A 27097-nucleotide genomic window follows, 5' to 3' on the forward strand; every position below is an offset into this window, starting at 1 on the left:
AAATGTGGCGGCAATGCAGAAAGTTCTACACTTCCACCATCGGTGCCACAACGACCAGTGGGAAGCCATGTCAGTGGGGGAGAACAAGCAGGGGTGGACTGGGAACTAAAAGAGGCCCTGGAAATAATTACTGGGGACCAAAAGAGGCCCTGGAAATAATTTTCAAAGTGGCCCCATATGACACATTTTCAGCAAGCCCAATGCTTTTCCTATGAGAACATTTGGAAATACCACACAAAAGAGGCCAAGGGTGCAGAGGCCTACCGGGGAATCTCCAGAGTTCCCTATAGGCCAATCCACCCCTGAGAACAAGGAGGATGGGAAGGAATAGAGAGTTTCAAGCATGTAGAGACAATGGACAGAATCCACATGTTGGTAACTATATGACACCAGTTGTCCCTGAAGAGAGCAAGCCTGCCCCCTACCGTAATGTTGTATACCTGGATTCAGCAGTCACCTTTGGAGGCAGAGGTGGAGGAGGGGGGCTGGAAAAACTCCTTATTAGAGTGCCTTGGCTGCTTCCTTCTGTGTTGGCTCGGGGACCTGTCGTGCTGACGGGCTCTCCTGTCACTAAACCACCGAAACCCACCAAAGGACCTAGCCCGCAGGTCTGTCCTATGATGTAACTGCGTGAAAGACTTTGTCACTGGTTTCGCTAGCACAACAATAGACTTGAAGTCTGCGTGCCGGTCTTCCTTTTATTTGGCTCTTTGTCAGTAAACGAGTGCCATAGCTGAACCCCTACAAAGGGCAGACCAACAATGCGTTCCTGGACAACGGTGGAAAACCTGGTTGCGTGCATCCATGCGGTCCACCTCATATCCACCCCCAGGCACATGCCCCTGGTAGCTATGTCTATATGGGTGACCAAGGCCTCCTGGTCTACCAGTTTTGCCTCTTGAAAGCCGGACTTGAATGCTGCTTGCCTCTCCAAAGGGACATCTTGTGTGAAGTCGGCTTTCTCTAACCATAATGTTTGATTGGCTGCGGGGAGAATGGCATCTGCATCCGCTTGCTTGAGGTGAAGGCCTGTGTTGCTGTGTACCTTCAGCCCAAACCCTTGCAATAGTTTGTCCTCCTTTGACAGGCACACGCTGGCTGAGGAAGTAGAAGCTGCAGGCTTAGAGTACAGTAAAGCTGCTGCGACTACAGACCAGTGCGGTTGAGGGTGGGCTGCCACCAGCAACTCATCTCCCTCCAACTGCCTGAAGCAGGTCTCTAGTCGCTTGCTGCCTTGTGTATTGGAATGTGGCTTTAACCACAGCCTTTTTGCCACTGTCACCACATCTTTCAGCAGGGGCACCCACGATCTGCTGCTCGATTTTGAGGGATAAGGCTTCCACGAGAACTTCCTGGCTCCTGCTGTACCTATCCTGGCACCAGGATGCCCAGAATGTCTGCCAGCCCATGCATCCTGTCATGGAACGCCCTGGCGAATGAAGATACATCGGCATTGTCCTCATTGGTGTCAGTCCCCCCTTAGTCTTTCAGATGGGCTAAGCATCCAACGTAACCCCAGCCGTCGTGTTCTGCTAGCCCAGGGGCGCCAGGGGAGCACTGTAGGAGGTGGCAGCATTGTTGGGGTGGAGGTGGATGGGAAGGAGGGGAAGGGGGAGGAGGAGGAGGTGGCGAGGGAGGCCCTGGAGCTGGCCATGCCAGAGCGGCCAAGGTTGGGCCCGGAAGTTGCTGGTGCGGCAGTATTTGGGCTATCACTTCCCTGATGAGCCCCTTGAGTATTCCCGACGTCTGCTTCGACTTCAACAGCAGAAGAATGCAATTAAAGAAGCTTTCTTCATAATCCGGCTGGTGGCCCTGCAGGTATGGTGGCTCCTGGTACACCCTCTGCTTTTGAGGTGTGGTAATGTCTCCCTGTCTCGGGGAGAAGGCAGATGTACCTGATAAGGTTGCGTAGGATGTGATATCCAGGGGTCCCTTGAAGGGCCTGGCAATTCCTGTGAGGGCTATGAAGGCGAGCTGTCCACCTGAACCACCCACTAAGAAGGCGAGGATGGGTGCAGTGGGTGTGAGCCCTGAGGTTCACCTGTCGGGGTGTGCACCACCTCCATTTTGGGCATCTACAGCCCAATGCTGCCTGCAGTTTGACTGGCGGCCCTCTTGTTGGATGGCTCATGTGCCTCATTTATGCAAGGGAAGCATGGGTTCTGCACAGTGTCCTTTGGCCCTGCCCTCGCAGACTCCTGACTGGAACGGGCCTCGGAAATGATCCTGGGACTACGCAGTCCCTGGGCCTGGCCCGATAGCCTTGCTCATGTCATGTGTAGGTGCGCCCTCGGACCGTGATCCGGTACCATAGTCTAAAGACCCCTCGCACCATGGTGCATTCTTAAGAGATTGGGCGCCACTCAGTGTCTGGCCTCGTAGTGCCCTTCGGTTCCCTAGGCATGCGTGTCAGTAACTTTCTTAGCCTCAGGCCTGGAGCCAGCAGAAGGGCTTGATGTGCCCCTCCCAGCCGCAGGGACTCCCTTAAAGGAATCCCCATGCTGGAGTGGTTTATTAAATAAAGGACTTGCCTTGTCCTGATGCTTTGCCTTAACAACAAAATCATTAATGAGTTGTGGTGGCAATCTACTGAAGATCTCTCTCCACCGACCTAGTCTGTTCTTGAGGGTCCCCGGGATGAGCACGCTGTCCCAGCAGTGCTCAAATCCTAGGCACTACAGGCAGAGCGTGTGTGGATCTGAGGCCAGGAAGGCGCACTCACACGAAACGCAATGTGTGAACCCTCCCGTGACCGACATGTGCCGGGGAGGTGAGGAACCGGAGGCCGGTACGGAAGAAATAAAGAAATGAGGGGAGTTTACGCAAAGTTGAGAAAAAAGCACAATTCCACTCAAGCCGAGAGGTCCATCACTGTTCGCTTCAGAAAAAAAGACTGAGGTGAGGCGGCAGAGGGTGGGGCTATACGGCATGAGTATACTGGGGCAGTGCCCTGCGCCTGGCAGCAAATGTAAAGAGAAAGCTCACAGTTTTTCACTGGACGGTCCGGTACCGTCCCCGTTCCAGGGTCGCCCATCAAGTATGGAGGAAAGGGGAAGGGACTAAGGACTACAGGACTACAAGCTTTTTAAAAAGTCTTTAAAATTGAGGGAAAGCCTCTGGCTGTCTGCATCCATAGTTGCCGTTTGTCTGGTAAATCAAGCTAAGAATAATGGAATTCTGCTGAGCTCTCACATGTCATTAGTGTACCATGAGAGTGTTACAGTTTGTAATTTGCTCCTGCTGAAGAAGCTTCCAATATTAACTTCTTTCATTGCTGTAACATTTCCATCATGCCTTGATGCTGATACAATGGCAAAATAGTTCCTCCATGCTAAATAGTTCATTGGATATCAGTGGATTTAAGATGCCAAAATGCATTCCAAATGGGTTTACTATGCCTAAAGGTAATGCCCCAGCCCTTGGTCTATAAGCCCTGTTACAGGAGTTTATGATATTTAAGGGCATGTGTGAAATAAAAACCTCTTTGTGTAAAAGGAGTTTAGGGCCAGAATAATCTTTTAAGTTATACAAGCAGATTAAAAACTCCATATACATTAACCTTTATCAAGGGACCACAATGGGCCTCATTACTAGTTTTGTGTTTCTGTACATTTTTGGCAGTAAGTCTGCTATTGGCATTTTTTGGGGCCGTCACAGAATTACCACCAACTTTACCACACAACCCAATTCAGAGATAGAAGGTGAATCCGCCACCTTATCTAAAAAAAATCATTGGATTTCCCACAGTTGAATTACTGCTCATGGTAATTCTGAAAAACTCCCCATTCAGCCATATGGACTCCAAAAATGGGCTCAACATGACCTTACCACAACTCCCAATCTGGCTTTAAAGCTATCGGACTGAGCAGTGGTAGTGGTAAACGAGTTTGGTGTTAATTCCACAGATATTTTTCAGAATTCATGTCATGCTCGTAATTAGGCCCATAATCACATTTGTAAAGCCTCAGTATTTACCACTGGGCTCTGTTTTGATTCGGCAGCTGAGATTCTTTGTTATGCTTGTTTAATTTAGTAATAAGTGAGATCAACGCAGCACCAACGAGCTTCAGGCCACACGAGTGCTGACACAGACAGACTTAATATGCGGTCGCATAAATTAAGCTAATTAAATGAAATCGTAAAAAAGAATCATCAAAAATCTGCACTCTGCAGTACTGGAGGTTTTTAACAGGATATTTTTCATGAGTTAACAAAACCAATTTCATCTGAAATAAAATAGTGCAGGTATCCCAAAGTCTACAAGTTGTTCAGTGGCCAGACAGTGAAACCTGACATTGCTGCCATCAAGGAGCGTACCTTTCTAGCTTTCCGCAAAGCCCTAAAAACTCAACTGTTCACCTAATCCCCATCCTACTGTATTCTATGTATTTATGCCTGTATGATAACTATTCTATGTACCTATGCCTGTATGATAACTCCATGATGTTAACTAAGCATTGGCCTTCTAACGGGCCCCATGTAATTGGAACAGCGCCTTGACGCCTCAGGGCTTATTCGCGCTATATAAATGAAAAAATAAAATAAATAAATAAATAAAATACCGTCTTTAACAAAAAGAGAATTATTTGTACATGGTTAATATAATCCTACCTTAGAAAATGTTGTTTGGTCTGTGCCAAGAAGTGATGTTATGAAGTGGTGCTCTTGAATACCTTATTGTTATCTCGGTTTCAACTACGAGTAAATCCCTCCCGTTCTTGTGCTCTAATGAGGATTATCAAGGAGGACACACTGGTGTCAGCACCAACCACGTGACTTCAAGTAGGAATCTAGAATTCTTACAATCAAAAGCATCTAGACAGCAATAGTAGAGGACCCAGATCTCTCACCATGAATAATTGTGTGCAGTTTTCATGGGGAGCTTTCCTATCACAATAAGGAACTCTAAGGCAACATCATTAAAGTAACCAGTATGGAAAGTTGCCACTTTTTGAATGGCTATATTGTTTTCAGTACAATACTTCTCCAATTGAAAAGGGATTATCCAATTGAGAAGTGATTAAGGAATTTGGAATGGTTACAATGCTTGATCTTGAAGCTTGATCTTGAATAACGTTTAACTAGGAATAATTATTTAATATGTTGTATTTTGGGAGGGTTGGCACATTAGTGACACATCATTTCAGAAATTATATTATTTTGAAGACTTCAGGCCTGATTCACAAAGCCTTTTTCAATGGGATTGTGCCATTGTAAAACACTTGTGTAAATCAGGCCCTTGGTCATCATTCAAGGTGCTGTTCTTGCTTGCACCATAAACTGGTTAATGATATAGCATTTGAACATCATGATTGTAATTAGTTTATTTTCATTTCAATTGCTTTTGAAAGATCAATAAACAAGAGCCCCATTACCTCATAGAGTTCTGTAACGGGCACAACGACAGCAGGTTTTGGAGTGGTCTTGTCTGGTTTCTCTTCGTCTGTGTCCTCATAGTAGGGATATTCATAGTAATAAGGGTCGGATTCTCCCTCCACTGGCTCAGAGTACTGCAAAAGAGTCAACCGAATAATACAGAGAACAAGTCAGAAGTATATTTACAAACACAAGGCAAACGATGTTTCGATGTACTACCAAAGTCATTATGTTCAGAGAAGGTGGCTACTATGCCCTCATCAAATTTGGCAGGATGCTCTGAATGCTTGCTGCTAAAGTTTACATTAATAATGGTAATGAGACTTCTCATACTCCTCAAAAGGCCAATAATATGGGTCCATTTTTCATTTAAATTTATCAAGACAGAGTTTGGGTTCAACAGAAGACCTAAATCATGATATAAAAATGGGACCTCTTTAAAAGTAGCAATATCCTTCTACATGCATGAGCCTACAGCCAACATTACCTTCTTTGTTGAATGTGAATATATTAGAATTGAAGAAATCCCTACCGGCTAGTGTTGTTTGATACTTGTATTTAATTTCCATTTACTTATAGTATGCATCGTTTGGATGCTTTGGATATTTGTTGCACGTGTGGTGAGTGTCAATAGGATCATTGACAATAGTGCAGCCCATGTGAAGGCTGCACTACGACGCACCGAGATCAGCGCCCGGTACCTTAACATTGCACTCATGCCTGCCATGGAAACGAAAGCTGATATGCTAATTTATGAAGACAATAGTATGTTGGGGGATGAAGTTTCAAGTACTTTAGTTATGAATAGCATGCAGGAGAATGATTTATTGGATAACTACATTAATATCCCCATAGATGCTCTCCCACCAGATCAGGCTTTAGATAGCATTGACTTGACTCATATAATAATAAAGGGTTGGGTGGATGAAGTTTCCAATGGTCACAAATTGAGTATATTATTACTGAATACCAGATCCTTAGAGAAACATGCTGTAGACATGGCCGATTACATTGTGGCACAAGACTAATAGAAACATGGCTTCATGAGGCAGCCGGACCATCCATATTATTGGCCACGCCCAAAGACTATACTATACGCTACATGACTAGGCAGAACCAAGTAGGTGGGGGTGTTGCCTTTATTCATAAAATAAATCTGGACATCTGGGAAACAGATGTTATCGGATGTGAAACCATCATCTAAATTGTGATGGGTGCCAAATACTATGATTTACATTATGCTTATATACCAGCTCCTACTTTGATGGCAGACTTTACCACACAGATGGGTAATTTGATACTTCCACTACGAAAGCACACCTCTAAATGTATGATGCTAGGGGATTTAAAACTGTGGAAAGGTAAAAAGAGTGTCTTGGTAGCCAAAGACCTCGAGAATACACTCTCTAGCCAAGGCTTTAGTCAGATAATTGAAGAGGCCAAACACATAAAGGGACATATTTTGGATTGTGCTGCTACATATACCATGATCACAAGCAAGCCCTTAATTACAACATGTCTGGGGTCAGATCATTTTCTCATTCAATTTGCCATACTAATTACTAACAACATAAATAGGGTCAAAGCAGAAAAAACCCGGTCCTCGTTTAGAAACATGAGGAAACTGAAGCCAAAGAGTGGATACTACCATTGACAAGAAATATACCTAATCTTCATAGGTCTGATCGACTGACAAAAGCTTACCAGGAAACTATGACGAAGGCCATAAACATATTAGCTCCCTTAAAAAATAAACAGGTGCTACACAAAAATATGAATGCCTGGTTCTCCTCTGATCTGAACGATTGAGAGAACTCAAAAGGAAAAGGTTTTACAAATGGAGACAAACTAAGCTAGACTCAGATAAGGCAATTTATAGTTCCACTGCCAAGGAATATAAAACTAGCAGTGGAGAAAGCAAAGAAAGCCACCTGTGAAACACATATCAAAGAAGCGCAATATGATTCCAAGGAAATATTTGAAATCCTCAAGGAATTAGAAAAGCCAGTGGAGAATTCCCAGGAAGGACCTCCTAAAGATATAACGTGGTGTGCACAGATACAAGAAGCCATGATAAAAAAAAATAGATATCATTAAACAGAACATACTAGAGTCCAGAAAAGCACACAGGAAAGTGGCACTCTGAATCCCAATACAGACTCTAGTAAAAAAACAGGCAATACCTATATTTAATTTTAGAATCATCACTGAGGCTGAACTCAACGGAATATTAAGCCGGCTTAAACCCACCAAATGTAAGGGTGACACATGTCCAACCACAGTGGTCAAAGCATGCTCTGAATCATTGCTGGCCGTATTAACTAAAATCGCCAACACCTCATTGAAGGAAGGTCATGTACCATTAGACCTTAAGAGTGCATGAATATCACCTCTAGTAAAGAAAGAGGGTTAGACCCAGGAATTCCAGCTAATTATAGACCTATCACAAACTCACCCTTCCTACTTAGAATCTTGGAGCAATGCTGCACCGTCTGACCAAGCATAATGTTCTCAATAAATGGCAGTCAGGATTTTGACCTGTATTTGGAACATAAACTGACCTTTTGGGCTTGAAATCTAACATGATGCAAAACATGAATAGTGGTCAAACTATGCTTTTTATGGTGCTGGATATTTCTGCTGCATTTGATTTGGTTGAGCAGACATTATTGTTACAGGGACTAAAGGAAGTGGCAACCTTTAGTGAGGATGCAATATCCTGGATGGGATCCTTTCTGGAGAATAGATCCAATAGTGTTTGCAGTGACATTGCAGAAGCCAAGTCAGTTCCCTTGCCTTATGGTGTTCCACAGAGAGTGTGAATGTCCCCTTCATTTAAGAATATATTCACTCCTCCCCTCTTTCAGATATTGGAGGGCAGGAATATATGTTTCTCTAATTATGCTGACGACACGCAATGTAACATCCCTTTAACAAGGAACTATACTGAAGATACATGTGTTATCAACAAGATACATTGTTTAAGTCAGGACTCGATTCTTGAAAGCCGGCTAGCATTGAATAATGCTAAAACCGAGCTGATGGTCATCGGTACTAGCCACAGGATACAATAATTGGGTCATGAGTACTGTGAGTTTCAAATAGCAGAATGCAAAATTATAACCAAACAAAAGATCACAACCCTTGGGGTTTTCTTTGATCAAATATTTGAATATGAAGGCACAGGTAAGTAGCTTGGTATCCACGTCATCCTACTAAATCAGATTACTAGCACATATTCACCCTTTCCTCTCCAAAAAGAGTTGTGAGACGATGGCCAGAGCAATTATAGTGTCAACAATAGATTATTGCAGTCGTTTTTTGACAGGAACTGCCAAAGTAGAAGTTGCCAGATTACAAGTGATTCAAAATAGTGCCATTAGAGCAAGAGTAAGTTTAAGAAAGCATGAGCACATTTCCGAGGCTCAGAAGGGGCTGCATTGGATACCAGTGGAGGCGAGAATGCAATTTTGGCTGCTCACAATAACCCACAAATGCCTTGAGGGCTCTAACCCACATTACCTTGCAGAGAGGCGAATAAGGAACCTTCCGTGAAAAATCTAAGATCTGACAACACTGATTTGCTTGTGGTTCGAAGAGCCAAGCTCTCACAAGTGAAGAAATGTGCTTTCTTTGTGGCAGCACCCAGACTATGGAACTCAATTCAGCCAGATCTTAGAGCAATGAAATCACTTACTGTATTAAAAAGAAAACTGATAACCTTCCTCTTTAGATAGTACTGACACGCTGGCACCAAAAATCCCTCACTGGTTAGTAAGGACCGTCTTTCTGTTATGATTGTTTGTCTGTTTGCTATTTGTCTACAACCTGAAGATCTCACCTTTCTATTGCGCCTGTAGGCATACGGGCCTGTGCTTGCACGGTACAAATGTAAAGTAAAGTAAATTAGGAACTTATAGTAAACATTTTGCCTGATTGATTAATTGTTTACATTTGCCAAAACAGCCATGCTTGTGGTAACAGGATACATTGAGGGAGTGATCCGGAGACAAAAGGGCAGTTTACTTCAGCGTTTTAAACAACACAGCTACTGTCAAAATGTAAGCAACCAGAAACAAATGACGTCATTCTCATCCTTGTATCTTTGCCATTTTCACTTTGTTTGCAGTTAACAAAGATACCCCTCCTCTAAACTCTCATGTGATAACTGTCTGTAGCTTGCTGCTTCCTATGATCCCGGAGCAGCCACTTAAGATCCATCAACACTGATTAAGCCACTTTAGAGATGCTCTGTCCTGAGAAATACAAGCAAACAAGGAGACCATTGAAAATATACAAAGTGACAGCTCAGGGTTCTCTGCAATGTTTCCCAACCATTCAGTGATACACTGGAAGAGCTGCTTGTACAAACTGTACAACCCCCTGTGTTCACACTCTGCTGAGAACTGCCTTTACACAGGCTTTGTGGCGTGGTGCCAATCGAAATAAATAATCGGGGGCATTTCTGGGGAGTACTAAGGTAATAGCTCATTGAACAAAAGGAAAAAGGGTTATATGCCACTGTGGCTCTATAGCCCATGAAGACTGCATGAAGCATCACTTAAAGCCTTAGAAAATCCTCAAAGTAAATAATAATAAAAAAACTCCAGATAAATGTTGATGGGTGAAATTGCTACCTTTGAGGATCCATTGCTTGAACAGAAAAAGAGATTGCTTTGAATCAGTTTTAACGATAGCTGTTGGGAATAGACTGGTAGGGAGAGATCCTGTGTGAAAAATAATCTGAATTCCAGATCCCCTAGCATTTAGATCCACCAATCTAAAAGAACTTGATTTGTAAGACAGAATGGGTGAACACTAAACTTGCTATTTCAAGCTGCGGCCAAAGTATAGATGGTTCCTTTGACTCTGATGTTTCAGCTATGGTTTAAAGGGCTTACGATGGATTATTAAAAGAGTAACTAGATGGTTTGATTCACTTTTGACTTACATATTCATCTGGGTTGGGGTCTTGAGATTGGGGGGCATCAGGGATGGCTGTGTCGCAGTCTGGGCTGTAATGTTCACAATAATCATCTGCTGCTCTTGCGTCTGGTACAATCAGGAGTTGTTGGATATCCCCCTGTGAATGAAAAAAGTGGAGAAAAGAATGTAAGAGGCAGGCCTTTGGAATAAATTCCTGAACATAGTTATTGAAAGTATCTCACTAGGCACTTGGCAAGTCAAAGCTTTTTCCAAACAGTACACTGACAAACAATATAAGGAATCATTTGGTTACTATTCTACTCCTGCCCCGAACCACACAACCAATGAATGCACTGAATCATCAGTTAACTGTACTTACACGTGCACTGGGTCTACCATTCCAAAACATATCCTCTTTGTCCATGCCAAATGAATGGAAGCAATGGGTTCTTTCTGCAGCAAAAGCCCAATATAATGCATATGATTGGGACAAATTGGATTCTATTGGAATAAGACCACAAGTACTTTGAATCAGGAAAACACTATAGTTATTTTGCAAATGTATGTATGTACGTATGGGATTTATAAAGTGCAAACCTTGCTGGAAAGTAATGGAGCACTATACATAGGAAACACACCCAGGGGGTTACAGGCAAGGGTGTGGGGGTGAAGAGAGTCGCTGAGGTGGACAGGGGGTGGATGAAAGATCCAGATGGGGTGAAACAGTGTTAAGCGGCGCAATCTGTGATTGGCGAAATATCTTCCGAAGAGAAAGGTCTTCAGAACCTTCCTGATGTGACAAGTGGTGCGGGCCAGTCTTATCTGCTCTGGTAACTTGGTTCAGGAAAGGAAAACTCCATTTTGCTGGCCAACTGTCCCGTCCTGATTATTTAGTGGTTCTGCAGCTCATGCAGTGCTCATTTATACCATATGGAGGCATATACTCCTAATTGTTGCATGAATTCTTGTTTTTTATAATCATCTTTTAAATATAATGTATGCTAACATCACATATGATTGTGTATTTAGCTTTCTTGTAGAGTACTTTGGTCCACCGTCAGTCCACTTCAAAGAGGAGTAGGAGAAAGTTGAACTAGGAGTGATGGAATGAGGAGGAAGAAGCAGTGATAAGGAATAAATAGGCATCAGGGGTGTGGGGGAAGAATTCCACTTTCGGGGGTTCTGCAGGCTCATTTTATGGGACATCTACTCTTTTTGTATTTTTCTCCTTTAGTTGTTGGGGTTTCTAATTTATTTTGGTGGCCCAAGGAACTTCTGTAGATGCCCCCCTGCCACTTCATCTCTTCTTCACTCCTTATGAGTATTAGGTCCTGGGTCGCCCATAAGGCTCCCAGGCCCAGGGGTGCTTCTTGAGCAGCTCCTTTGGACCCTGGTGTGATTATATCAACCTACAGAATTACTGAATTGGTAACCCAATTGGTAACCCAAAGTACCTTCACAGTAGACATTGAAGACCTAATGTCTTTATAAGTCCTGTTGATGGCCATTTTGATTTAGGGGCTTCCTTTGTTCAAAGAAACCACACGGCATGCCCAAAATGGCAGTTGCACACATGCAGGTTCTTTGTGAGACCAAGATTGCACCCTCTATTTTGGAATAAACTGGTCTGAACCAGTACAAACAGCGGAAGCCTTGTCCCTAAATACAGTTCTGCCAGATTTTGGGAAATTGTAAGAACAGGTTTGCTTATATGTTGGATGATGTTGCTGCCGAAACTGTTGTAGGGATTTTGAGACGCAGTCTGGCATTACTGGTGGGACTGGTGCCTCTTGCCTGAGCTCCAGTTTATATTTTTGGGTGCTGGGTCTTCCTCATTATGCAGCTAGTCCTACTCCTCTGCTTGGGCAAGGCCTTCCATCCTGGGACTGTTATCTGGGCAGTTACACTGCAGTTTACTACCATTTACTGCCAGCGCCTCACACCATGGTGCTCGAAGCTACCCCCACCTGGAAGGGCCTTGCAACCCCCAGCACCACACCATATCTGCTTTTCTTGGCAGTGCTGGGTTGCAACTGATGTTGACCTGCTGCAGGGGCCATTTTTGCTGGTGTGCAATCCACGTTAACCGGGAGAGCTGATAGGGTCTGCCACATGCAGGTTACTCAGTCCTCCTGCAGCCATCTCTGTCACAGATTCTGCTTCTGGATGGTGGTCCCTACTCCTGTGAAGGAGGACTGTTTTTCCTTTGGTCTATGGGAGGTCCTTTCTGGCACAGGGTTCAAGTCCCTGGATGACCAGATCCTTCATCCCACCCTGCAAAAAAAGATTTGCACTTCCGGGTTGTTCCGTCTTCTGTGAACCACTTTTCTGGAGCAAATACCAGGAGTAGCTACCTCGGGGCATTGGGGAGGTGGATTATTGAAGATACTCACCCTCAGGAGTTCCTGTTTTCCATGGTTGATGGATTCTTAAGGCAACCGCCAACAGCATTTCTCCATTGTTTTACATTGAGGGCTTGATCCTGATCTTCTTTCTTCTCCTGCGGAGGCTGGGACTCAAACCTAGCACTACATCTCTTCTCCACCTGGATCCCCTGGGGTCGGCTGCATTCTTCTTTGTACCATTGGAGTAGATCTGGGACTTACCTGACTTTTCACAATAACCGCAGTTTAGCCTACAGACTTTAGGCCTCATTACGGGTATGGTGGTAAATCAGCAAAGAATCTGCAGAAGATCCATCGATTTAATGGCAAACACATTTACCGTTACCCCCATATGGTCCCTTGGAATTACCAGGGGATTACGAGTGGTGGAAGAGTGGTGTAAAGTCAATGGGATTTTCTGGTGGATTTATTGTGTGTGGTGATCCAGTAAAATAAATCCACTGATTTTTGGACTTGAAGTGGGGGATTCAGCTCCAACATCATACCGGAGGTAACTCCTCAACTTCAAGGACAAACTCGAAATTTGGTGGGGCAGTAAAAGTATCAGTAATTCCTTTATTGCCAAAAAAGTGTGGCAACAGAATACTGTCCCTTTTTTACTGCACCGCCGAACATTTTGTCTTGGTATTTCCTCTGGGGCACTTTATACAACACTATAACGCCTACAAGGGTCACTGTTAGGTACTTACCCAAACTGTGACAAGCATTTTTCTAGAATCCCTCTACACTCCCCACCAAGATCTGACATTTCAGAGACTACCCATGATTTATCTGGGATTTTTAAATCTATGTATTGCACTCTTGCCTCTGTACTTGTATCAATGTGTGTTGTAAATGTTTCCCTCCTTGTAATGTAATATGGCCCTATGAATTTAGAGATTGTCTAACTAAAATATACCCTGGGCTTTGTTAGGCCTCCTTGCTGTTTTGGATTTTGTGTTTCCTGTTTACCACATCTAGGTTTTAACACTGTATTGGGTGCATACAGTTTATGAGCAATACTGTTATTTAGAGTGTAGCTGGAAATCTGTGCAGTGTATTGGATCCTAATCATGATTGTATTACTGTGTTTTATGTTCTAGGAGTCCATTCTTACTAAGTGCCAAGGACGAGTATGCTCGTCCTTTTTGCACAGAATTGCACAATAGTCTGGCACTTAAGGTCATGAAGTTAAGCCTGAGTACTCTGCTATACTTTCCGTAGAAGAAAAGAGTTTATGATTCCTTTTTGGTGACACAATGTTTTGCCATTAGATTAGAAGGTTACAAAGCCCTCACTAGAGGTGCTAATCAGAAAACTCCTTAACAAGGGGTGTCAGTGAAAAGAAACAGAGTCCAACACTGTTTTAGAGATTTGTTAGAGAGCACGCTATTAATGCGAGTACGGGTTCTAGGAATGCAGTTCATCAACTCTTCCACCATCGGTGCCTGTTGTTAGGCCCTCCCTGCGCCTTGATCTTTGTAGACATATTCATATGGTAATGCAAAACTTTAGTGAATGAGTGGGAGGAATAACTCACATGTTGTTTAAACTGGCACCTGTGATTAAGAAAATGAAGTGTTCATAGATAGAGCAGGGAAAGATGGGCCTCATTACGACCCTGGCGCTAAGTGGTTAACGGCGCCGTAAAAGGCTGTGGCGCTGTTAACCACTTAGCGCCTTACTACGAGGTCCCTTTGCAGGACCCGACCTGAACGGCTGGTCTGGACCAGCCGTTAAAGTACGGACCCGCAAAGGGACCTGGCAGGCAATTACGGTACCGCAATTTGCGGTACCGTAATTGCCGCCTTAGCCATTCCCATTGAGCCCTATGGAGCAAAAATGAGAATGGGGAAGGGCCATGGGGAAATGGGGAAATACCGCCCCGCCAACCTTGGAATGGGGCGGTATTTCCCCATTTCCCCATGGCGGACTCCTTACAACACCGGCACCAACCTTGGTGCTAATAGCGCCATGGTTTAGCGCCGGTGTTGTAATGAGGGCCCATATCATAATCTGATCCTTTTTTTCTGTCTGCCGCACTTGAGGTGAATATCGATTATTAAAGGACCCCCGAGTGAATTCTTTACCGTTGCAAAGTTCAGCAGGGGTTTGGGAAACGTTAAACAATGTTCAACATGTAAAACTATGATGTACAGCTTGGTTATGGGGAATCTCTTGAAATCTGTAATGGTGGGGAAATGGCAACGATATCACAACACTGCAACGTACATCCACCTGTCTTCCTTTGCAGATAGCAGGACAGTGGTCACTGGGGTATGATGAAAACATGTGTCAGGAAATAGGTGAGTTTGGGGCACTGATCCATCAGCAAGCATTCGTGTCTTCCACACAATGTCACACAGACAGGGTGTCTGGGTATAGTAATAAAGGATGAGCCAGCTTTGATTGAGCCGGTGGTATTCGCCCCGAAAAAAGAATATGACAGATAGCGGTGCACGGAGGTCCTCTGTTCCTCAAAGCAAAAAAAAAAAAAGGTGGTTGCTTGAAGTTAGTAGCTCAAAGCCTTAAACAAATAGGATGGCATTTGGCAGTCCATTTACCCCAAAGAAGAGTAAGTTGGCTATGTTTGGCCACAACGAATGAGGTGGGTACAGGAGACATGTATACCTCAACAACATAAAATGGTGTGGCTATGGTAGGATAGTACCACATTGTGATGAATAAGGTGGCTGTGGGCTGCCAGTGTCCCCTCCCAAAACAAGTGAGGCAGCTACTGGTACCACACCAAGACAGAGAATGAGAGCACTACTGGTGGTGTTTGTTGGTAGTCAGTACCCCAAGCAAAGAATGCGCTATTGGGACACTAATGCCCCAATCATATAAATATAACAGTAAAGGAAATAGACAAATCCTGCTACAGTGCATCACCCTACAATGCATACTCACAAAACATGGCTTAGTGTGGAATATAAAGGTAGCAGTGGGCTTGCCAGTGTTATCGATCGGTGTTTACATTCTCTCCCTTTTGAACAGGATCCCCACCACAATCAATAGGACTAATGACCTCCAGCCCACTGACGGCCTAAAGTCAGTTAGAGCAAAACAGAATGGCACATGTATAGAGAAATGGTCGCCTTCCTCTTTACATCCCCACTTTCCACCACAAAGCATGTGCTCTTGGCACTGCTCTATTGATAATATGACACATTCAAACGGAGTTGTAAAACGTAAAAATACGAAAATCAACCAATAGTCTCAAGACAATAAAGTCATGTATTTATTTATTTTGCATGTATAGTTAGCGCGCGTAGCCCCCCGCATCTAGGCGCCAGTAACAAATTTGAGTACCAGAATTAATACAATGTGGGAATGTCAAGACAGTGCCTTAGCCAGTGCATTAGATGAACAGCCAAGTAATATACACTGTCACTTGTTTTTCATGATAATATAGATTTAGCTAATTTAAAATGACTACTTAAAGTGAGAAATGCTAAACGCTGTACGCGTTTTTGAACAGTTGTCATGATTCAATTTGCACAGTGCTGCTTAAAGTTCATCTTTAAATGCTCTGCTAAATTAGTTCACGAACTAGAAGAGAAATATGTCTAACAGCCATATGGGCGTCACCAAGCAGATTGCAAGGTTACATTCCAATGCGCTGAATCGCAAAGACATTTCTTAGAACTTTCAGAGGCTGATGAACATGGAAGGAAAAAGTGCAAAGTAATGGCAGGCAACCATGGGGCATCCCTATTAAGTCACAAAGTGCTCTTCTGAAAGGAAGAAGCCGCTAAGCTCCTATTAGATGAAATTCCATTCAATGTGTTGCTGGTTCACGGTGCCAGACAATGAAGGGTCTAATTTATACATTGGGAAACCCCAACAAGCATGTCTTACAAACAGAAAACAAAGCATGAGTTGTCAAGAATCCCCTTTCTCCTTTATTGGGGCAGCTAATCGAGGAGGGGTTTGGAGAACGTCTGGTGGGCTCAAAGACATTTGTTCCGTTTAAAGGGGCCTCTCTTGGTGCAGTTTGTGTCAATTGCTGAACAAATATTTCACAAGTGTATCTTCTGGGAGAACAGGATTGAGTCATTTCGGATTATGCACTAAAGGTCAATTCAGCAGAGGCTTTCTTCTTCTGGCACATGTTCGCCAGGGCGCTAGCGACAATAAGGCTATAATAGGCTAATTGCCAAGAGCGCTGCCAGCAATGGGGCTTCAGGGGATACCATTTCTGGCATTAAAATATCTTGGATGAAAGGGAGAAAATGGCAAAATGGCACTTTTCCTGTGATGGTATAAATCCTTGAACTGCCTCTGATCCGGGAAAATACAATTTTCACTAATTCTGATGCAATTAGTATCTTAATACATTACCACATGAAGTCTTACAACACGTGTGGAGTCCATACAGATACATGCTGCAATGCAAAGAATGCGTTCTGGAGTAAAGGTTGTGGTTAATGCCATTGTTCCTGGAAATTGGATATTATAGTGAAACTTCAAATGAGAGACCTATGGTGTTTCTCTTGTGTTTGTAGGCATGAACTGAGTTAAAATCAGGAGTCTAATGCCATCTGTGTCGGATTGCATTTCTGTACCATCCACACCATAACTTTGAAACTTTGAAACCTCATCTTAGCTCGGTATTACTTGTTTGTGATTCCATTAGCCAGCGATTTGGCGATTGTCTGACAATCCCCAGCCTAATAATCCTGATATCCCCAGTAGCGAACTTTTAAAGTACACCTGAAACCTGATTTCTAAATTAACCAGCAGGTGCACTTTGTGAATGTGTTATCCACTTTCCCTATGCAGCATTCTCCTATCCACATCACTTTACCTTTCATCAATCTTTTTCTCACCATTTCCTCTTTTGCTTCCCCTTGACCTTTATGTTTCTTTTGCCTTAATTTCCAGTTAGTCCATGTTTTGTCACCTGTGCTAAAAGGTATGAAGTATTAGAATATGCACTTAGTTGCTTTCCCAATCAGAATGCTTTGAAAGAATGTCCTAACTAGTGATAAAGACCTGTTGTCCACAACTCGGAGCCAGGGTATATTAAATACTGGATCATCCAATCAGAATTAGACTAGGAGAGACTTGGCTGCTGATTCTGTTAAAATGTAACTAATTTCAGAGAACGTATACGTTGATTTAAAATATCTTCTTGAAAATGTTTTTTTTTTTAGTGAAAAACAACATATGGGGGGAAGGATTACAATTTACCTCCAAATGCTCTCGGGTTGATGTTGGGGACTTTTTTGGGGAGTTGTAGGGCTGGTAAGCAACACAAACGGTGTCCAAGAAACCTTTTTTTAGTTTTGGCTCTTAGGTGGTGCTTTAAAGCCCCCTATTAGCAATAACAACCAGAAAACTAGGCAAACCTCTCTAGCTCCTGTGTGACTCTCAAACTGGTGAGCTGGAACTCACAGGGTTGTTTGAATCTTTTGAATAATGAAGAAGTTACGAGCTATCTATCGCAATTCGACTTTGTTCTTCTTCAGGAGACATGGTCAAGGGAGCAGTTGTGCTGGGAAGGGTTTACTGTGGTCACCATTTGTGCACATGGTTCCAACAAGGGTCGCCCAAAGGGTGGTCTACTCATAGCTGTCAAACAAGCTAATCTTTTTTCTAAGATGGGGGAATGGTGTCTGGAACACCACTTTCTTGTGGCTGCATTTAAATTAGGAACGAATAAAGATTGTTTTTCTGTCCTCTTTATAAACATCTATTGGAACCCTAGCGAATTGACTGACCAGCAACTAGGAAGAGAACAGACCAAATTGGGAGTAATAATTGAATCCTGGCGAGAGACAAACCCAGGAGGTCAAATTGTTCTGGCTGGTGACATGAATGCCAACTGTCTTTGTGAACAGCTACTGGGTGATGAAATGTTGGCCAATGCTGAACAGCCTTCACGGGTGGGAGGTAACAGTATTTTACGTGGAAGGTTGTGGATGCATTTTGCGGAATCCTTGGGGTTAGAACTTCTCAGAGGGGATCATCATACTTGGAAAGCCAGAGGTTTTGAATCAACAATAGACTATATCTTTGTTTCATCTGGCATTTTTAGGAGTGTATGTGACTTTGAGGTACTGGAGTCCTGCACTAGTGATCATCGTTTTCTCACCTTTAAATGGCAGTTGATTTTCAAATTCCTGTTATTGAAAAGTATACTCATGGGGTGACATTCAATCAGCAAGGGAACAGAATTAAATGGTGCCACAAAAAGAATGTTAAGTTTACTTCGACAATGATAAAGGATTACCTATCCATGTCTGAGCTCCATCGTGATGATTGTTATTCATCCTTAAACTTCTCTGATTATATTAAAAAATACCACCGATAACCTGGTTACTCTGCCCGAGACGGGTAAGAAATTGATGACCAAAAATAGACACCATACGGATACATTACTCTATGCACGTAAAATATTATACAGAAGAGAACTTAGACAATTAAAAAAAGAAAGTTTACTGCCGTCTGAATACTACATGAGAAAAAACAAAATTAAACAATCTTATAAAAATTGGCACATTCAATATAGAGCTTCTCGAATGCAGCAGGACTGTGAGTTAATGTTGAAAGCTCTACGTGGATATGGATGTACCAATTTTTGGCATTTGATAAATGAAATTGAAAAACCTCAACAAGATATGGCCGTGAATGTTATTAATGGGGATGTATGGCTGGGTCATTTCTCCAAACTATACACTGTCAATGAGGTGACATGCAAATTGACAATTGCTGAAAGTCAGTCTTGGTCTTTGAATGTTTCAGTTTATGATATTATAGATCTCATCAAGAAATCAAAAAACTCAGGAGCCACTGGACCGAATAATTTGTCTAATAAACTGCTAAAAATGGACCCGGTAACATGGGGAAACATTCTGTCAACTTTGTATGCTAATATCTTAGAGATCAAGATTATTCCACTTTCATGGAAAGTATCCATAGTCATGCCGGTTTTCAAGAAGGGTTCACGCATGTGTCCCACTAGCTATAGGCCTATATCAATTGCTGACCCAGAGTCAAAAATATTCTGCTCTTTGGTTTTAAGGGAAGTGCAAGAATTGATTAAAGCCAAATCCATTATTGATTCGAAACAAATAGGTTTAGAAAAAATATTGGAACCGATTGCGGGGGTCTTGTATTGAAAACCTTAATAGCCAAATCTATGAAGCAGGGGGGGAGACCTCTATTAGTGGCCACGATGGACCTTAGCTCCGCCTTCAATCTTGTAGATAGGCAACTTCTGTGGCTAAAGTTAAAAGAACTTGGTATTCCAGCTCATTTACTCCAGGTTATTATTGCCCTGTACACAGACACTAGTTTGAAGGTTCGCTCAACGACAGAGGGTTTACTTTCTGAGGCAATCATCATTCCGAACGGGCTAAGACAAGGTAGTATGCTGGTCCCTACGGTTTTCAACCTTTATGTATGTGGTGCTCCAAACGCCCTTGGTAGTAAAAGTATGGTGTGTCCCAAACTGAATAATGTGTGCATAGCTTGGATGGCATTTGCCGACTATTTTCTTCTTTTGGATAAAACCAAAATTGGACTACAAAGGCTACTTAGAGCCTTTGAAATATTTATAGACAATCTCAAACTTAAAATTAATCCAGTAAAAATGGTTATTGTCCGGTTTGGTAAGAACAATAAAAAAGAGAGTGCTTTTGCTTGGACATGTGAAGGAAAGAGGATTAAGGCACAACCATCTTTTAAGTACCTGGGATTTTACTTTTCCAGCCACGATTCCACTAATCTGATAAAAAGTCAGTTGACTTTGAAATCAGAAATAGCCATTAGACAGCTGAGGGCTATTGATAACAAATTTGGAAAATTTTCTATGGTCCCGTTGAGGGAATTCTATAACAAAAAAATTATACCACGTTTAACCTATGGAATTGAACTATTCTCTAATGAACTACATGCACATCTCACCAGTATTGAAGGAAAAGTCTGGAGAGCTGTGCTGTGGTTTTTGCCCAAATGCATACCACTGGCCCTAATAAGATATGAATTGTGTTTGCACCCACTTTCTTCCTAGGCAACTTGGAAGAGACTATGCTTCTGGAAAAAATGTAAAACATCGATGGATGAAACCTTTTATGCATGTGCTTATTAAGAACCTTTCAATCCGTTCATTCATGTATGCGTTAATAGGGGAAAGTGAGAATTGTTTGAAAGAGCTAGGTCTATCTATGATCTCACTATGTAATAAGCCGGGAAAAGTGAAGATCAGTTTAATGGGCTTTGATTGGCAAAGAACGAAAGGTAAAATCTTAGATTCAAAACTGTATAAATTTGCCTGTTCTACTTGGAAATGGCAACCTGTCATGGAAGGCTACTTAATCAAATATCCGTGTAAGCGGTTGCGTAATGATTTTATGCGCTTTCGCTTTAATGTTTTACCCACTAATCACATAAAATGTATTAGAAATCGCACCTCAGAAGGAGGTCCATGGTGCAAATTTTGTAAAATCTCTGGTGTTGCCTGGTGTTGAGGAAACTTTGCAACATATTTTATTGGTTTGCCCCCATTTGAAGACTCAAAGATTAGAGTATTTTGCCAAATTTGTAGTCTCAACTAATGAAGTGAATAGAGAATTTATATGGTACAGATTGCTACAAAAATTGTACAAGTTTAAAAATCTGTGTAACAACCTTTTTAAGAAATGTCTGTGGCTTGAGTTAATGAGGGTAAACATTTTTTTTTTTTTAGTTTTTTAGATTTTGTGGATCTGAAAATGTTGATATATAATTGCCAATTCCTGGATTGATCATTTAAAATAGTTTGGTATTTTTATTCTTGTATTTCTTTTAATTTGTTTCTGTAGAATCAATGTTTGATATTTTTGTGATTTCGTAAAGGGTTGTAAATAAACTAAAACAATAAAGGAAAAAAAAATAACAATTATATTGGAAAACAGAGAGGAGGGCGATTGAATGTGAGGAGTGGCACACATCTTGTGGGTGTTGTTTGTTTTTTACCAGCCTATTGACCACCCATTGCCGTGCTAATCACTATGGCCATTCCACCCACAACCTGCCACTCCATGCCCAAAAGCACACCCTCCTGGGATCTATTTGTGCTAGTTCTATCATGCAGTAACGTCAAACGTTTGCCGTATTGGGCTGGCACTTTTATCTCTAAGCAGTCTTCTGAAAGTAAATGGCTTAACTGTAAGTGAGCTCTAGAAGTCATAAAAATGTCTTACCCAAGTGTGCCTTCAGCCACTTGATTTATTAGCATTATCTCTCCTCACATCTGTTCCTTGCACCACTGGCCTGTTAAAAACAAGCAATAACAGAGCCAACAATGTTGGCTTGTGCATTGGTATTAAATAGTCATGTGCCAGGCATTGACATCACATTCTGAGGTACTCACATCCTTTTCTAGCTGTTGCAATATTATAGCCAGGTAGTACCATTATGGCAGTGCTTAGCAAATGCCTATGCCTAAGCATGTCTGCACAAAAGCCAAAACAGTTGCTCTGCTCATGCTTATTTGAATCTTCCATATTCTGGTGTGAAGCCATTTTTCTGGGGACATTTTTGAATCAGCTCTTTTGAGTGAACCATTAATATTGTAAAGTGTTTTCAAAGAATATTAATGCTGCCATTTCATCCTTACACCTATGTTCAGCAGTGCTTATAATCATGTTATATTCATGTTATACTATGTGTCATTTAAAGGCCATTCTCGCTTCTCTTGCTAACACTGGGTTGTTTTCACCACCAAAATCCCTGTACACTTGACCAACTCCCTCCATCAAACTGCCACGTGCACACCGGAAATGACTTAATAAATGGCTGTGGCCTTGTGAGTTTTCGACTTTCATAGCAAATGTAGTGCAGTGAGAAATTCATTGGATCCGTTGATCAAAAATGCATGATTCTCTGTTGTCATCTAACCAAGGGATTATGCAGTGTTGCACTAGGTTAATGTGTGTCATTAACATGCATTATTTGTGATTTGCATGAAGGTGATTCCACATCAAGCCAAAATAGCAGACAGTTTGCCTTAGACTGTGCAAAGATATATTTTGATAAGTCTTGTTTTCTTGTCTCTCATAGACACAGTGGCACGTTCAGGGCACGTTTGTTGTCTGATTTTCGGAGAGGGGTATTGCAAGAACTCTAAAGGGCGTGGTTTTCTGCATAAATATGCATGGAATTCCGGGCACAAAGAGAAATACCTAATTCATCAAAGCTCTCTTCTACTGGATTCTATTGGGTTTAACCCAGCAAGTATGTCTCCTGCTATGTTCCTCAAGTTCTAACACAGGATTAATTTCTGACACTGTGCTCTACTAAACCTAAATGAGCAAGGATCTCTGCTACTACGTCCTACTATACTGTAATAGATTTACCTGAGCATGGATCTCTTCTGCTGTAGTTTACTAGACCTTGCCCAGTATAAATCTCTGCTGCTGCAGACTACTAGAGCTAAATAAACAAGTTTCTCCACTGTTATGCTCTTCAAGACCTTACTCAACAAGGATCTCTGCCACCGTAATCTACTAAAACTAAAGAAGCAAGGATAGCTGCTACTTCACCATGCTATTCTCTACTGGACCTAACTCAGTTACGATCTCTGCAGCTGTGCTCTACTAGACCTGGCTAAGCAAGAACCGCTGCTGCTACTCTCTTAAAGGCCTCCCTCAGCAAGTATTTCTGCTTTGGAAGTCTGTGAAACCTAATCAAGTGACGTCTCTAAACTACTCTCTGGTAGATCTACTACATCAGTAAGGATCTCTGCTGCTGCACTCTACAAGATCTATCTCAGCCAGGACCATTGGTGCTGCACTATACTGGACCTCACTCAGCAAAGATTTCTGCTGTTGTATTTTACAAAAGCTATTTTAGTAAGGATATATCCTACTGCACTCTTCTAGACATACCTAAATCAGCAAGGATCTCTGCTACTATGCCATGTTATGCTATACTAGACCTAACTCATTAAGGACCTCTGTAGCTGCTCTCTACTAGGCCTAGTAAAGCAAGGATCACTGCTTCTGCACTCTACTAGACCTAACTCAGCAAGTATCTCTGCATCGACAGTCTATGAAACCTAACTAATCGAGGATCTAGGCTGTTCTCTACTGGAGGTAAAACAGTAAAGAATTCTGCTACTGCCCCCTACAAGACATAACTCAGCAAGTAACACTGCTTCTATGCTCTACCGGAACTAACTCAGCAAATATGTGTGCTGCTGTACTATACTAGAGCTATGTCAGCAGGGATCTCTCCGACTGCACTCTTCTAGACATACCACACTCTGCTACATATACCGAGCAAGGCTCTCTACTACTATGCTATATTAGACATAACTCAGAAAGGATCTCAGATGGTCGAGCTCAGTCCGGCTCTCTTCAACTGCAGACTACTAAACCCAACTAAGCATGGTTCCCTGCTATAGAATACCTAACTCTATAAGAATCTCTGCCAACTACTAAACCTAAATCAGCAGGGATCTCTGCCACTGTCAACTACTTAACCTAAATCAGCAATAATATCTGCTACTATACCATGTTATGCTATTCTAGACCTAACTCATTATGGATCTCTGCAGCTGCCCTCTACTAGACATATCAAAGCAAAGATCACTGCTGCGGCACTCTACTAGACCTAACTCAGCAAGGATCTCTGCTGTAACAGTCTATGAAACCTAATTAATCAAGGATCTAGGCTGCTCTCTAATGGACCTAACTCAGTAAAGATCTCTCCTGCTGCACCCAACAAGACCTAGCAGAGCAGGAATTACTGCTGCTGTGCTCTACTGAACTATCTCAGCAAACATGTTGCTGATGTATACTACTGGTGCTAGCTCAGCAAGAATCTATCCAACTGCACTCTTCTAGACATACCACACTCTACTACACATACTTCAGCAAGGATCCCTCCTACTAGACATAACCCAGAAAGGATCTAAGCTTCTTTAGTTCAATAAGGCTCTCTGGAACTGCATACTATTAGATCTAACTAAGCAAGGTTCTCCGCTCTAGAAGACCTAACTCAACAAGGATCTCTGCCACTGTCCACTACTAAATTTAAATCAGCAAGGTTCTCTGCTCCTGTGCCTTGTTATGCTATATTAGACCTAGCTCATTATGGATCTCTACTAGACCTAACTCAGCAAGTATCTCTATTGTGACAGTCTATGAAACCTAATTAATCAAGGGTCTAAGCTGTTCTCTACTGGACCTAACTCAGTGAAGATCTCTCCTGCTGCACCCAACAAGACCTAACTCAGCAAGAAATACTGCTGTGCTCTACTTCAACTAACTCAGCAAACATTTCTACTGTTGTATATTACTAGCGTTAACTCAGCAAAGATTAATCCTACTACCCTCTACTAGAATTACCACACTCTAGCACACACACCTCAGCAAGGATCACTCCTACTAATTACAGTGTCAGCAAAAGGTTCACAGCTGATCTAGCTTCGAAAGGATCTATGATGCTGTGCTGACCTAACTCAGCAAGGAGATTTACGTTTGTACTCTGCTTAACCTAACTCTGTAATGATATTTTCTGTTGTGCTCTACAAGACCTACATCTAAAAGGATATTTGCTACTCTGATCTACTAGACCTAACTCGGCAAGATCTCTGATGCTGCATCCTACTACTCCTAACTCAACAAATATGCCTGCTGCTATGTTCTACTAGGCATGTTCAACAAAGATATGTGCTGCTGCTCTCTAATAGACCTAACACCATATATATCTGCTGTTACACTCTACTAAAACAAAAGCTTTGCAGAAACATTCATTATTTTAGTTTCCAATGGAACATGCAATGGTTTTCAATACTGATGATGGGCAAGGAGTTTCATAAAATAGCCCCATCAACCCCCAAAATCCTACCTCCAGTTTACATTCTTTAAATGAGAGGGATTAGCTGAGAGTGTTTCTGGTCTGATGCTGTGGGCACATAATTCAAGTAGTCTCGTGCTGTACGATAGGTCTTTTTACAAGATAGCTTTGTGTAAAGTGCATAAGATCTTAAAATTCATCCTGAATGTAACCATCAACCAACGTCCTTAGTGTAAATACGATTGTCTATTTATGTAAACCATCTATGATTAGGAAGTTCTGAGAAACTGTTTTGAAGGGCAAATCAGACCGGGTTATTGACCAATACACTGATTGATACATTCATAAAATAATTGCTAGATAAATAAATAAACTTGGATTTTGCTAAAACACTGCTCAAAAGCAACAGGGTACACATGAAAAAGAAAGAAAGTCACCCACTTGACTAAAAAGGTACATGCAATGCAATAAACCAGGGGAAATGCACAAACGGCCAGGTGGAACGCAACAGGATAGATCAGCCATTAAAATAGTTGGAACTTCTATCAGGTAAAAATATACTTTCTCTGTACTTCTTTGCTTTTTTAAACAATACTGAAAGCGTCCTAATTTGAGCCAAGTTTACAAGGGTGAACTAGAGCCCTTTAATTTCCTATTTAACACCCTGAAGGCATCTCTGTTTCAGTGGGAGATGTCAAAATGTACTCAAATGTTTTGGAAAAATGTGTAACCAAAGAACATGAGTCTGTAGCATCAATAAAAATGGCATGCCGCCCCTGAAAGAAGATACATTTTGCAGTCTAGTGAGTAGATTCATGGCGAGTAAAGCCAAGGCTTGGAATGTGTTCCAGGTGGTGTCATTTGGGATCCTGCTTTATTCACTTGGAAAGAGAAGAGGCAAATGTTAAAGGGCAACATAAATTGAGTTTGGGGCTGAAGTTCACCACTCTTTCCATTTCAAGCGGTCTTTCTCATAGTTTAAACACGGTTTATGAAACGAATAGGCCTTCCTGCACACTGTCAGCCAAATGGAGGGCCGGAAAAGTACTTTTTATGATGAGTCTGCCAAGGGGGGATCCCTTGGTTAAATTTTTGTTGTGCCTCATAACATAGCAGAACATGATACCCGCTATGGAAACGTCGAGGGCCACATAACAACATGATAGTTGTAACTCAGCCAAGGTACACTGCAAAGACCACTGGCAAAGTAATAAATTGTACTAATGTTGAGAACTGCTCCCCGCTCAGAGGTAAAGCGCAGTGCCAAGAGGGGAAGAAACAGGTGCTCATACATCATCTGGATGCAGCGACTGGGGGCAATCATGAGAGACCATGCTGCATTGCTCCCCCATAGAACACTTTGTTTCATAGGTGACTGAAAGGTTTGCAGCACTTCACCAAATACACATCACCACTCAAGTAGCCACTGTTTGGCTGAATAAATCAGAAGAGTTCAGCAATCAGTTAGTTAGTTAATATGTGACTGATGAGTGTAATGACATCAGTGTGTGCTCGGCATAGCCACATAAGGAAGGCAGTCAGCTAATGCTGACGTTAGAGGAGTGATCACAATGCTTCGGATGGCAATGTTCCAGCAAAACCAGTCAATCTGCATCATG

The 27097-nt window shown here is 42.3% G+C and overlaps 1 protein-coding gene across 2 annotated transcripts in view; it reads right to left on the reverse strand.

The window, feature by feature from the left end:
• COL5A1 (collagen type V alpha 1 chain) overlaps positions 1 to 27097 on the reverse strand; it is a 635679-nt gene that overhangs the window by 369708 nt on the left and 238874 nt on the right. For both annotated transcript variants that reach the window (XM_069609606.1, XM_069609605.1), the window contains exons 5-6: positions 10328 to 10459; positions 5376 to 5510 (exon numbers count right to left, since the gene is read on the reverse strand). In XM_069609606.1, coding sequence (XP_069465707.1) covers positions 5376 to 5510; positions 10328 to 10459 — 267 coding nt within the window. The remainder of the gene's footprint in view (positions 1 to 5375; positions 5511 to 10327; positions 10460 to 27097) is intronic.

This window comes from Ambystoma mexicanum, chromosome 8 (genome assembly GCF_040938575.1).
Source record: "Ambystoma mexicanum isolate Mex_15411 chromosome 8, UKY_AmexF1_1, whole genome shotgun sequence".
Classification (NCBI taxonomy): domain Eukaryota; kingdom Metazoa; phylum Chordata; class Amphibia; order Caudata; family Ambystomatidae; genus Ambystoma; species Ambystoma mexicanum.